The sequence below is a fragment of the Oryctolagus cuniculus genome, chromosome 11, assembly GCF_964237555.1.
Source record: "Oryctolagus cuniculus chromosome 11, mOryCun1.1, whole genome shotgun sequence".
NCBI lineage: Eukaryota > Metazoa > Chordata > Mammalia > Lagomorpha > Leporidae > Oryctolagus > Oryctolagus cuniculus.
The window spans coordinates 80,798,853-80,812,993 of NC_091442.1; the positions used below are offsets into that span (position 1 = coordinate 80,798,853).

General features: G+C 39.4%; 1 protein-coding gene across 6 annotated transcripts in view; it reads left to right on the plus strand.

The window, feature by feature from the left end:
- The window catches only part of NAV3 (neuron navigator 3), a 430,062-nt gene that overhangs the window by 247,447 nt on the left and 168,474 nt on the right, over positions 1–14,141 (plus strand). For all 6 annotated transcript variants that reach the window (XM_051846465.2, XM_008256837.4, XM_051846466.2 and 3 more), the window contains 2 exons: positions 3,270–3,378; positions 4,099–4,482. In XM_051846465.2, the coding sequence (XP_051702425.2) occupies positions 3,270–3,378; positions 4,099–4,482 (493 nt within the window). The remainder of the gene's footprint in view (positions 1–3,269; positions 3,379–4,098; positions 4,483–14,141) is intronic.

A 14,141-nucleotide genomic window follows, 5' to 3' on the forward strand; every position in this document is an offset into this window, starting at 1 on the left:
GCCCAGCATTGCTGGCATTTGGCAAATGAACAAGTGGATAAAAGATATTTCTTTCTCTCTTTCTCTCTCTCTCTCTCACTCCCTCTGCCTTTCAAATAAAAGTGAAAATAAATTTTAAAGAGATATTGAACATAATTAAAATATAGATTTTTAATATTATACTAATTGGCAAGTTGTCAAGATGCTGCTTGATTATAACTTAAAAGTTTTCCCATTTAAGCTGCTACTTGGAATACCTGCATCTCATATCAGAGTGCCTGGGGTCATGTCCTGCCTCTGCTGCACTTCCTACTAATGCGTACCCTGAGATATAAAGCACATGCAAAACTTAATCCAATATACATGAGAAACCTGGATGAAATTCCCAGCTCCTGGCTTCACCCTGGCCCAGTCCTGGCTGTTGCAGGCATTTGGAGAATGAATCAGAGGATGGAAGATTCCCTCTCTCTCGCTCTCGCTCTCGCTCTTGCTCTCTTTCATTATGCATTTCAAGTAAATAAGTAAAACTCAAAAAAGGCAATTTCTCCCAGAGGGTTTCAGGTCAGGGATAGGGGATATATAATGGTTTATTCCAAAAAGTTATTTAAATCCAGTGACTTGCATTCCCCTCTCTTCCAACAAACACATTCCCAATAGTTTCCTCTACTTATGACTTCAAATCTCTTCGCGACACTTAGAATTGAAGGCCTCTGTACTATGGTAAATCTTCTATAGTGAGCTTTAGGTTTAATGCTTCTCCAGTTTTTTCCTCTTGTTCATTATTTCTTTTGACTCAGTTGATTAAATCCCTTCTTTGCCTTTGTGTTTTCTTTGCCTATTTTGAGATTTGTTTCCTATCCTTTAAATTTACTCTACAAATCCCTCTTGTTCATCAAGGTCTACCTGGATTACTTGAAAGTGAATAGAAAACTTCTTCGTGGCCATTTCTCAAATGGATTTTATTGTATTTATAAAGAGAAGCATGCAAAGAACTTCCAAGGAGATTATGGTCACAGTCTCAAGAGTTATTAACAGTTCTGAGTTCCAAAGAAATGTTAATCTACAGATTACAAATCATATCATTTGATTTAGATCACATGATAGGAAAAGTTTATGTCATGTCCATGAGGTCCAGTGTGTATTTTTCTATTTCTTAAAATATAGTTTATAAATATAGTTCATTTATGGGATTTTTTAAATACTAAGTTTGATATCATAATAGTATTATGAAACACATTTTAATTATTTAAATAACTTATGATTTGAAGGAAGATTTATGGACTGGCAGCAGAATGGCTGCTGTTTGGCAACAATCCAGGATGAGGAAAACTAATCAAAATAGCAGTGTTTGGCTGAAAAAGATAATAAAAGCATTAGTGGTTGCCTTCCAATATTTGAGTGGCTGCCATGGCTAAGATAATGCAAATTGGTTCAGTTGGTTTCAGGTCCACTGAGGCCACTGGGTGGAAGTGAAAGGGAAACAGAGCATTGCTCGTACCTCATGAGTTTTCTCAAGGAGACCCTTCTAACAAAAGAAGCAGCCATTGTTCACTGTCGGGGCTGGGGGTCTTTCCAAGTTTAAAGGATTCATGCAGAGAGAGAAGGCCCTGTCCTATGTAAGACACTGATGATATCTTTGGCTTAAAAGTAAGGAAAAAAATCTCTTAAATCCTAACCAACTTTATGATTATAAATGTTATATGGGCTCTTAGTGTTTTAAAATATGACCTGAGTGCTAAGAAAATAAATTAGTAAGTTGATTAGTTTCCCATATATTTTTTTTGAAATCATATATTTGAAAGGCAGAGAAACAGAGAGAGACATAGAAATCTGTCCACTGCTTCACTCCTCAGATGCCTGCAACTGTCAGTATCTGGCAGCACAATATGAGTCTCGCACATGAGTGTCAGAGACCCAGGTACTTGATTTATCACCTGCTTCCTCTCAGGGTGAAGATTATCAGGAAGCTCTAATCAGGAGCAGAGTCAGAACTTGAACCCAAGCACTGCTTTTATGATCCAGGGGGCCTGGGAAAGTGTTTTGGCCCCTACCACCCAAGTGGGAAACTCAGGTGAAGCTCCTACCTCCTGACTTCAGCCTGGCACAGCCCTGGCCATTTTGGCCACCTGGGAAATGAACCAACAGATGGAAGATCTCTCTCTCTCTCTTTCTCTCTTCCTTAACTCTTTTTTTCAAAGATCTATTTATTTATTTGAAGGGCAGAGTTACAAAGAGGCAGGAACAGAGAGAGATCTTCCATCCATGGGTTGCATTGGTCAGAGCTGGGGCTATCTGAAGCCAGGAGCCAGGAGCTTCTTCCAGGTCTCCCATGCAGGTGCAGGGACTCAAGGACTTGGGGCACCTTCTACTGCTTTCTCAGGCCATAGCAGAGAGCTGGATTGGAAGTGGAGCCGCTGGGACTTCAACTGGTGCCGATGTGGGATGTCAGCACTGCAGGAGGTGGCCTTCCCCACTATGCCACAGCACCAGCCCCTTAACTCTGACTTTAGAATAAAATAAGTCATTTTTTTAAAGAAACTCATTGCTTTTAGGGTAAGCAGTAAGTAGTTAGGCTATTTGGGATGTCCATATCCCATATCAGAGTGCCTGATTCAAGTGTTGGCTTTTCCTTTCCGGTTCCAGCTTCCTGTTGATGCACACCCTGGGAGGCAGCAGATGTGACTGAATAACTTTGGTCCTTGCCACCCATTTAGAAAAACTGAAATAAATTCTGGGCTCCTAGCTTCGGCCTGGCCCCAACTTGGATATTGTAGGCATCTGGGGAGTGGAAGATCCAGATGGAAGATCTCTATCTCTCTGTCTTTCAAGTGGAATGAAAATAAGTAGGCTATTACTTCAATAAGAAGAGCTCAAACCTATTCCCCAAAGTATAAATGCATATGTAACTGCATAAGGAGAATTTATTTCAACTATTCTAAGTACACTTACAGCACATGTAATTATTGAAATAATTAGGATCCAAATATTCTAAATTTTAAAATTAAGCTCAGGAGTATGGATTATGCAATTTGTGTTCTCATTTTGCAGTAACAAAGGTCACAGACCTACAAGTAAGACTACGTTACACCACTTAAAAAATAGTAGTTGTGATATTATATTTGTTTATATTCACACTTTTGGTAAAAAGAATAATTATAATTTTCAGATGATGATAGTTTTTTGGAATTTCCTGCTTTTTTGCTCTTTAAGAGGAATGGTCTATGCTACTCACCTATGCATGTAATTATTTGATAATAGAAAATGGCAGAATAACAAATGCTGCTTTGTAGGTGAAGACCCTGAAACAAGAAGATTGAGAACTGTGAAAAACATAGCAGATTTGAGGCAGAATTTAGAAGAGACTATGTCCAGTCTTCGTGGGACCCAGATCAGCCACAGGTTTTTCCTCAATTCTGCACATCTTTGGGCCAATAAAGAAAACATTGTAAATGAGCACTTCTCAGAATGAAAGAAAAGAATTTGAGAAATTCCTTACTATTTACTTATGCACATTTCAATTGGTGATTATCCTTACTTTGAAAACTCAATTGGTGATTATCCTTACATTGAAAAATTGATGATTATCCTTATACTGAAAAATCTCCCCACAAATCCAGGGATCCTATCCATCTCTTCTTCTATATGATTTCCCATTCAAACTGATTTAGGTTCTACAAGTACCAGTATCAGTAGTAAGTGGAGTGGATTTTTACTCCTAGCCTAGGGAAGAGTGGCAGAAGATGCAATTGAAATGCACCTGCCAGGGCTGGTAGGAGACATTCAAACGGAATTGCAGTTAACTTCCAGGATAGATCTGAGAAGGTTACAGTTGAGTGAGTTAAGAGTTTGTTGAGAATGTGAAACAATATTTTGTTTAACCTAAAATACAATTATGGCCTTTTTCTGGAAAAAAATACAGTTGGAAATGAACGTCCCTTTCCACATTTTGATACCTGCAGAAGAGATTAACATCTTAAAATACACATATCTAGTGATTTGGCTTTCGTAGAAATGACCTGCTTTTAAGAAATGACTCATCTCTAGCACTTCTGTCTATGAATTTGGGGTCTTTGGCCTGAAGTGAATTAGAGTATAGATGTTTCTCCATTTTTTTTACAGCACCCTGGAGACAACCTTTGATAGCACTGTGACGACAGAAGTGAATGGAAGGACCATCCCCAACTTGTCAGGTCGACCCACTCCCATGACCTGGAGACTGGGGCAGGCGTGCCCTAGACTTCAGGCTGGAGATGCTCCCTCCCTGGGTGCCGGCTACCCACGCAGTGGCACCAGTCGGTTCATCCACACAGACCCCTCGAGGTTCATGTATACGACACCTCTCCGTAGGGCTGCTGTCTCTCGGCTGGGAAACATGTCACAAATTGACATGAGTGAGAAAGCAAGCAGCGACCTGGACGTGTCTTCTGAGGTTGATGTTGGTGGATACATGAGTGACGGTGACATCCTCGGGAAAAGTCTTAGGACGGACGACATCAACAGTGGGTAAGTGATCCAAGTCTCCACCCACGTGTGCAGGCGGGAACATGGCCTGTTAGGATGCATGAGTGGTAAGAAGAACGTGGAATGGAACTTAACTTGCATTTGAAAATCTGAGAAATCTGAGGTTATCTGGGGATGTTTCAGTGTCTCGACTCATTCATGGAAGGTAAAATATCCAAGAGTGTTATACATTCTTTTCCTTATAAGCCATTCGGTTTTCGGGCTGTTGGTTTGAGGAGACACAGGTGGCCAGTGTTTTTCATAGATTTCCACATGCTGCTTAAGTAACAGATGTTGTAGTGCAGGGTGTGGGAAGGAGACGGGAGGAGCTATGCTGTTATGCTTGATATTTTTCATTTTTGGCTTCTCAGAAGCTTCCATCAGCTACTTTGAAGCTCAAATATTTTTCTAGAATTCTTCAATTATGCACCTTCTATTTAAGTTAAGGGGAAAATCTTTTTGGAGTTGAAAGTTCCAATTGATTAATTCTCTTTAGATGACATGGCATTAAAAAAAAAAAAAAAACAAAACCTTAGCCTCTGTTTTCTTTCTCTTTCCTATTACATTCCTCAAAATGTTGTGATGATAAACTCTTAGATTCCTCTAGAAACTTGCATGGTTTGATTTAATCAGAGGATGAATGTCAGTGGAATCATTTCACTATCCTAGTAAAATTATTTCTATTAATAATTGTCATTGCCATTTTGATCAATTCTTTTTACTTGTTGCACTCCTGCTAGGTGCTTTTAAGGTACTGTTTAACTTCTCCCATGCTAACAATTCTTATGAGATGAGAATCTTTTTGTATGTTTTACAGATGAGGAAACTGAGCTCATTGGCCACAACTTGTATAGTGTTGGGGAAAAGCCAACTTGATCAAAACTCAGATACATCTGATTTCAAAACCCAGGCTCTGTAAAGTATGAAAAACTTCAAAACTAATATTATCTGTCATTTTCATATAAATCTGAGTTTTGACCAACTCAGTGTCCTTTTATGTCAGAGTTAATACTTTTCCTATACAAATAGGAAATAACAAACTGAGGACACAATGGAACCCTTCCTGTCTTCATTTATTAAAGACCATTTGTTGGTTTGTGACAAGATATAAAAAGCACCAAATGGCTTTTGACTAGATTTATAACTCTGCTCTGATAACCTCATGTCCACCAGTGCATTCCTGGTTTTCATCCTGAGTTTCTAACAATTTAGACTGAGGGAACTAAATTATAATTGATTAGCATAAACTGTGATTCACTGGCCACTAGAATCAAAGTTCCTCATTTAGATCTCTTTCTATCATTTTCTATCTCTGGGACCTTAATTTATCTAAATTATTTTGTAACACTTAGACTAGGGATAAAGTTGCAGCATCTGCAAAGAGTTCTTAAAAATGAGGAAGTCATTCAGAACTTTTTGCTTAGCACAAAGACAGGCATAACGTAAGTTCTCAATAAATTGATTCTCCTCCCAATCATCATCATTATATTTATCATAATTAATAACCTAAAAAGTATAGTTATTAGTTGTCTTTAACCTTTCTTTGTATTTAATGTAGTCTAAGGCGGGATACGCAGTTTGGAGAACATGATGGCAGCACAGGGATATTCAAGGCATAGTCTTTCCTCCATTTCCCTTCTTCTTTCTCCATTCTCACCATACTCCCTCCTGTCTCTGCCTCCCTCTTCTTTCTCCATCTCTTTTTTTTGTAAGATTCATTTATTTATTTAAAAGTCTGAATTACACAGAGAGAAGAGAGGCCGAGAGAGAGAGAGAGTTCTTCCATCCGATGGTTCACTCCCTAGATGGCCGCAACAGGCAGAGCTGTGCCTATCCAATGCCAGGAGCCAGGAGCTTCTTCCAGGTCTCCCACATGCGTGCAGGGGCCCAAGAACTTGGGCGATACTCTACTGCTTTCCAAGGTCACAGCAGAGAGCTGGATTGGAAGAGGAGCAGCCGGGACTAGAACCGGTACCCATATGGGATGCCGGCGCTTCAGGCCAGGGCGTTAACCCACTGTGCCACAGCGCCGGCCCCTCTCCATCTCTTTAAATGTGGAATATATGTGTACTCACTTTTTATGTTCAGTATTCAATTATATTTGAATGTTTACTTAAATACATAATTATTCACACATGTTTACATATTTATACATACACACATATGCAATCAATTTCATTATTTGTGACAGTTTTGTTCTATAAAGTCACTTTTGTGGTGGTGATTTCACTTTAGCTAGACCACATGTTGTACCTAGGGGAAAATAGGTTTAGGGTCCTGCGAGCCTCTGACAGCATTTTCATCAGCTGATTAGTCCATAACAGTGTGTCGGTGTCCAGGCCCCCTTTTCAACACATATTGTCCATTCATTAACATGGGACTCACAACCAACTGTGTCAGAGCTCATGTCTGAATGAGACTTATGCCTCCTTGGACTTAGGAACACAAGACATCACTTCAGCTCCCTGTGCAAGGCCCATTTGGAACAGCATAATCTCCAATGGAAAGCACAAAAATGCAGAACAATATGGCCCAAAATAGACTATAAAAAAGAGCTCTTGTGTATATTATAAGAGCTAAAACAAGAAGGCAGTTTGTCATCTTGTTTGACCTCAGCTGAAAACCTGGGACACAATTTTCTTTCTTTCTTTCTTTCTTTCTTTTTTTTTTTTTTTCTGCTCTGAGCATGTCTGGAAGTGAGTGTGAAAGTACTCCAAGTGTTGATTCAGGAGTGACGAATACGTCTTAGCAAGTAGGTGAATTTGGAAATATGGAATTTTGAATAGTGAGAATTGACTGGACTTATTCATGCTCCTGCAAAATGCCTATGTGGAGGGAAACAACTTGTCCTGAGGGCAATTTAAATCAGAAAGCAATTGACATCCACAGTGCAATGTGAAGATAATTTCAAAAGGTTAGTACACATCAAAATTGACCTAAGAGTTGAGAATAAGGGGGAAAAAAGCTAAATCCTAGTACACAATGGGAAGGAGTGAATAGAAAGAAAATATTTTTACTCTGTTCCCTTGTTTAAATATCTATAGATGAAAAATACACACTAAAAACCGAAAATATGTAGGAAAAGTATAAATGTAGAAGGTATAAGTCATTCACTAAACTTGACTAAATTATAATTTCAGACTCAGAAACTGAGAGTCATGGCAAGTGAATATTTAAGGAGATAGGAACTATTTTGACAGAGCTTTACATCATTATACTAAGAAGTTTAAAGTTTGTACCATATGCAATGGAAACCACTATTTCTTAGGGATTACCAAATTGTCACAAAACAGGGCACAAGGATGGTGATGGTTTTGTTTTTGCTTGTTTGCTTGCTTCAAAGATTCATTTATTTATTTCAAAGATTTACAGGGAAAGAGGGAGAGACGGAGAGAGAAAGATCTTCCAAATTCTGGTTCACACCCCAGATGGCTCCAATGGCCAGGGCTGGGCCAGGTTGAAACCAGGAGCTAGGAGCTTCTTCTCTGTCTCGCACATGGGTGGTAGAGGCCCAAACATTTCAGCCATCTTCTGCTGCTTTTCCTAGACCATGAGCAGGGTGCCACATTGGCCGTAGAGCAAGTGGGACATGAACCAGAGCCCATATGAGATGCTGGTGTCGCAGGTGATAGCTTTACTGGTGACACCACAATGCGAGCCTCATGGTGATGGTTTTGAAAAACAGTTTAGGCAAAGCATGAAAAATGTATCAAAGAAGGAAGCTAGATTTCAAGGATTATTGCTAGATCTGTTTCAAACAGATAAGCTAGATGTGTGGTAGTGACATTGGTGAAAATAAAAGGAAGAAGAACATTGATTGGAAAACTACTACCAAGAGGGCTGGCACTGTGGCATAGTGGATAAGTTGCCGCTTACAGTGCCAGCATCCCATATGGGTGCCAGTTCGAGTCCTGGCTACTCCACTTCTGATCCAGCCCTCCGCTATGGCCTGGGAAAGCAGTGGAAGATGGCCCAAGTCTTTCGCCCTTCACACCCATGGGAGACCTGAAGAGGCTACTGGCTCCTGGCTTTGGATGGGCGCAGCTCCAGCCATTGAGGCCATTTGGGGAAATGGAGTGAACCAGCAGATGGAAGACTTCTCTCTTTCTTTCTGCCTCTGCCTCTCTGTAACTCTGCCTTTCAAATAAATAAATAAACCTTTAAAAAAAAAAGTGCTGCCAAGGAAAAATTGACAGTGCTGTTCATGAAATTAAAAGGGGTACAGAATAACAACAGAAAACTCAGATTATAAGTGTAGGAGACAGGAAATTAAAACATTAGGGGAAAAAAGGCAGAAACATAAATAGGCAGAAAAAATAGAAAGTGTAGCTCTTTCCTGGTGAGAAAGCAGAGAGGGAACGTGACAAGATACAATTAGAAATGCAGAGTTGGAGACAGTGGTTGAAAAAGACAGTGTTGAAAAAGCTTACATTGTCTCCACAGTAGATGTATAATGTGTCTAATATCAGGAGAAGAGAGTGGGAATTGTGAGAGGCATGAGAACTCCCAGGAAAGGAATCTGTAGGGAGAGGAACTAAAAGCCACTTGTGGACATCTGTACCTATGCAGTGGTGAACCTTACAGACATTGTTGGGCCACATGTGACTCACGTGCTAGTGTTTTATATATTTTTGTAGGTGTTCATTTGTTCAGTAATGAATAATAATATACATACATGCATAGCTAGTGATATAGACACACACAGACACAGATATTCTTAGGAAAGTATTGTTTTAAAGTCACTGCTTTTTACCAAATGAGTTCTGTACCTAAGAGTATGCATTTATAGCATATTAATGCTCCATACTCAGGAGCGTTTCCTGTTTACCAGTATATACTGTCCTTAGTGGTTAACACTTATTTCTGTAACATAGAATCTCAAAATATAGGTAACTGCACTTAGAGAAGAGCATTCCTCCCTCACATAAAACTCTGACCCGTGTTTCCGACTTGGGAGTGTCCACCAAGCAGTCCGTCATGCAGAAGTTAGTGAATGGTAATTCTGCTGTTATATAACAAGGTTTCCATGGACACTTGGAGCATTGGGATGCAATGTGAAAATAGCACAAGAGAGAGAAGCATGGTGAGGTAGTATTTTGTATATACCAAGCCTTGAAATTGTGTGTGTGACATCTACCCAGCTGTCACTGGAACAGCGGCATGGTCACATCTCACCATGGAAGATGCTGGGAAATAAGTTTCACTGTGTGCCCCAGAGGAGGAGGAAACTGATTTGATGAGAGCTGTCTAGTTTCTGCTGAACTCACAAAATAATGTTGTTACATCCTTTATCATTCCTGCTTGTGTCATGCCTCCTTTGAAACCTAACTTGACTTCCTGCCTCCTTCACTTTTGTTTCCTATCAATCTTTCAAAGCAGATCACGAATAATCTTGCAAATGAAGCCATTTAAATATGCATCAGTGGTTTACTGGTTTTATGTTGACCAAGTAAGAATACCCTAAATTCTGTATGGAAGCTTCCTCTGGTGATATTTACCTGCTTGGTCTTACATGTTTCTTTGCCATGATAGTGTACAGGACACTGAAGTGTTCCCTGATAGGAAGGTGACTGGTGCCCATGAGCAGGTCATGAGACAGATCTTAGCTTCAAGGTGACTGTATATTGTGGGGAGTTCATCCCTAAGATGAACTGTGTTCACTGCTCCCCAGTGTATGTGAGGTGCCCCTTTTGGCAGCAGAAGGAAGTACTCCAGTTTCCCAGCCTAGATTTAAAATGTGGGAAAACAAGAAGGCCTAGAGTTAACTCAGGAAAAGCTTAACTTGATAATATTTTTTAAAGTAAGAAAACAGAGGTTAGATATATCTATGCTACAACTCATTTAAAAATTGAACCACAAAGTTAACTTCTCTTCATCATTTTAAGAGTATATTTTACTGATTAAAGGCATAAAAGGCTCAGTAAGCACAGTAATGGATGAAGATGTTTCATTTCAGATTTTGTCTCATGGAACCGCAAGGAATGTCATGCAGTCAGTGCAAGTGGGAATGAAGCCTCATTTTGCTTCATGTACTTTAGGTAGAACTCAGAAAATTAGTTAATCAGCATTCTGAGAATTCAAAATGTCTTGAAGCATGCAAGGGCTTATCTCTTCCTTCTCTTTTTGAAATTACTTTAAACACTTGGGGATGTGATGTGTCAGTAATTAGGAATTAGTCAGAGGAAGGCCTCTTACTTATAATGAGAATCTTTGAAAAAGTCTCCATTTAAGAATCAAAAAAGGAACACCCAGAAAAATTGGGAGAAAAGTTACTCATTTTAATTGGGTGGAAATTGAAGTTATTTTCAGATGTCAGAGTGCTAAATAGTAGAGCAAGAATATAACCAAAAATTCTACTTTAACTCACGTGACCCGAATCCAAAATAGTCTGGGAATGAAATTTTCCAAAACAGGTGTGGACTGATAGACTTAACCGTGCTTTTTCCTTCACCTCCCCTCAATTCTGCTTCAGTGAGATTTTTGTTCTCTCTTTTTTTTTTTTTGTAGTCTTCAGTCATTTTTGTGATGACTGAAGACTACAGAGCAGTGTGCAGGTCACAGGGTTGTCTGAGCTGAGTTACAAGAATCCAGCTTGGGAACCACACATTCTTAATGTTTCCTCTAATTTTATATTCAAGATATGAGCTATTTTAGTGAATGTAGAAATATCAAATGAAAAAACAGCTGGTAGTAGTAGCAACATTTATTATAGTACTTACACTACACAAGGTTCTGTGCATGTTGCATATATTAACTCACTGATATGTCACCATAACTGAAAGAAACAAGTATATTTTACTATCTTAGTTCTATAGATGGAACAGTTAAGTCACATGTAATTTAAGTGTCTTATCTGAGCCCACACAGCTAATGAGGATCCCACCCGAGTTTGAACCTCAGTAGTCCGAGTCTAATGTGCACACTTAACCATATGATTGTATGAGATCATCTACTTGTCTACTTGGAGAAGCTCCTCTACTAGGAGCATGTGTTGTTTCTCAAACGAACATCAAAAAGGTTCTCAGTGGTCATTAATTATTCTCATGGTTTACTTAGCCAGCACACTTGATCTAGAGGACGTATTTTAATGTTACTTGTGCTCTTTTAAAAGAAGATACTGAACTTTTGGGGGAATGGAGGCTCCCTGTAGATTATCAGTGTGATAATAAACAATCATCCAAATGAGACATGCAGCAGCTGATAAGATATTGAATATGAAAACAGAATTCTAAAAAAAAGGTAGATGTGGTAGAAGTGCATGTTTTGAGTCTTTCCTAGTCCCCTTATAAAACAGAAAAAATAATTTAAAAGAGAGATGACGACAAGATACATTCTCAAATCTGGAGTATAAGCAATTGATGAAAAACATCCAAGAGCCAAAGAACCACCAGGCAGTGGTGCTCATGTAAGAAGAAATGGAGGGCAGCAATGGAAAACTCACAACCGTGAGAGCAGGGGATGGTAACCATGAGAGCAGGCCAACCCAAGCCGACTAGAAAGCACACAGCCGAGGTGAGGATACTAATTGGTCGAGGCTGAAAGGGGTTTTTAGCAGCTGAGAAGCTGGAACAGAAAGGTCTGTGGTGATGTCTGGAGGGAATGGGCAGTCCACAGGGAGGAAGACGTTCCAGGTGTAGAATCAAAATTCAGCTCGATGTGGAGATAAAGGGTGAAGACAGAGTAGGCTTTGATAAAGTGGAAGATGACAACAGAGACCAAAACTCTCAAAAGCAAGCTACCAGATCTATAAAACTGTACAAAAATAACATAAGCGATTGCCAAGTGAAGTGAGAAAATTATTAAAATTGAGCTAGTTCTTCAGAAAAATTCCTAACATCACATGACAGAAGTATCAGGATTAAGTTCATGTCAGCCACACGCATGTTCAATGTACATAACCCAGAAAGCGTTAATATTAGTGAAAAATGAAAGAACGCTAGACAAATGATCAATGGCTTATGAAAAAGCAAAAATATTACCAACATCCTGGTGATGCAGAACTTGTAAATCAAAATCAAAATTATATGTTATTTCACATCTGCAAGCTCATAAAAATACCAGATACTAGCAAATTTCTGAATTAGTGAGATTCCTCATCCATAGATATGGAGTTGAAGTCTAAGTTCTGAATTTTTTTTTTTTTTTTTGACAGACAGAGTGGACAGTGAGAGAGAGAGACAGAGAGAAAGGTCCTCCTTTTGCCTTGGTTCACCCTCCAATGGCCGCCGCGGCGCACCGCGCTGATCCGATGGCAGGAGCCAGGTACTTATCCTGGTCTCCCATGGGGTGCAGGGCCCAAGCACTTGGGCCATCCTCCACTGCACTCCCTGGCCACAGCAGAGAGCTGGCCTGGAAGAGGGGCAACCGGGAAAGAATCCGGCACCCCGACCGGGACTAGAACCCGGTGTGCCGGCGCCGCAAGGCGGAGGATTTGCCTAGTGAGCTGCGGCGCCAGCCCCTGAAATGCTTTTGAGAAATAGTTGATGTTGATTAGTAAAATTGAATGCATATGTGTTTCTCGTATGACCCAGTAATGCTGTACCACAAAATAGACTATAGAGCAGTTCTTCTCTGTGTGTACAAGATGTACATAACTGTAGGACAGCATTTTAATAGCAAATAGACTAAAAACAAGTCAAATATTTATAGTAGTCAAATTAATAAACTGTATTGTAGTTATAAATTAGAGCTATAAAGTTGTCATGTATAATACAATGTTACACATCAGTTAGATGAATTATAATAAAGGTAATTTTGAATGAGAGGAGGAAATCACAAAATACATATTCAATTAATTTTGAGTTCAAAACCATGCAATGCTAAATGCTGTATTTTATAGATAAATATGCATATGGTAAAATCATTGAGAAACTATGATTAATGATTTACACAAAATCCAGGAAATTGGATACTTCTGGAAAGGAGTTTTGGGGATGTGATTTGGGAGGAACTCAAAGGAACAATACAGATACTAGGAATGTTCTATTTGTGAAGTCAAGTCTGGTATATGAAAGTTGATGTTATTTTATTATTGAGCATGTACTTTCATACTTTATATACAGTTTTGTATAAAAATGATATATTTCACTGTAAAACTTTAAAAATTAGTGTAGTCACTATGACAGTAGATTGCATATTCTTAAAATGATTTAGGAAATAGAGTTGAACAATACCAAAATAGGTACAATTTTTTGTCTTTCATGGAATTCCTGAAATAATTGCAGCATAGTAATGTAGATTCACAGATTTGAACAGACTCTGTCTTCTAGCAGTGGGGGTGGAGAGTGAAGAAAAATAAAGTGTCATATCCAGCCTGATGACTGGGAAGATTGTTTATTTTCCTGTCTCTGTACTATTTTCAGCATAATTATTTATTTTTTAAAAGATTTTTTTTTTATTTATTTGAGAGGTAGAGTTACAGACTGTGAGAGGGAGAGAGAGAGAAAGGTCTTCCTTCCGTTGGTTCAGTCCCCAAATGGCCATAAGGGCCAGAGCTGCGCCGATCTGAAGCCAGGAGCCAGGTGCTTTCTCCCGGTCTCACACGTGGGTGCAAGGGCCCAAGGACTTGGGCCATCTTCTACTGCATTCCCAGGCCATAGCAGAGAGCTGGATCGGAAGTGGAGCACCTGGATCTAGAACCGGCACCCATATGGGATGCAGGT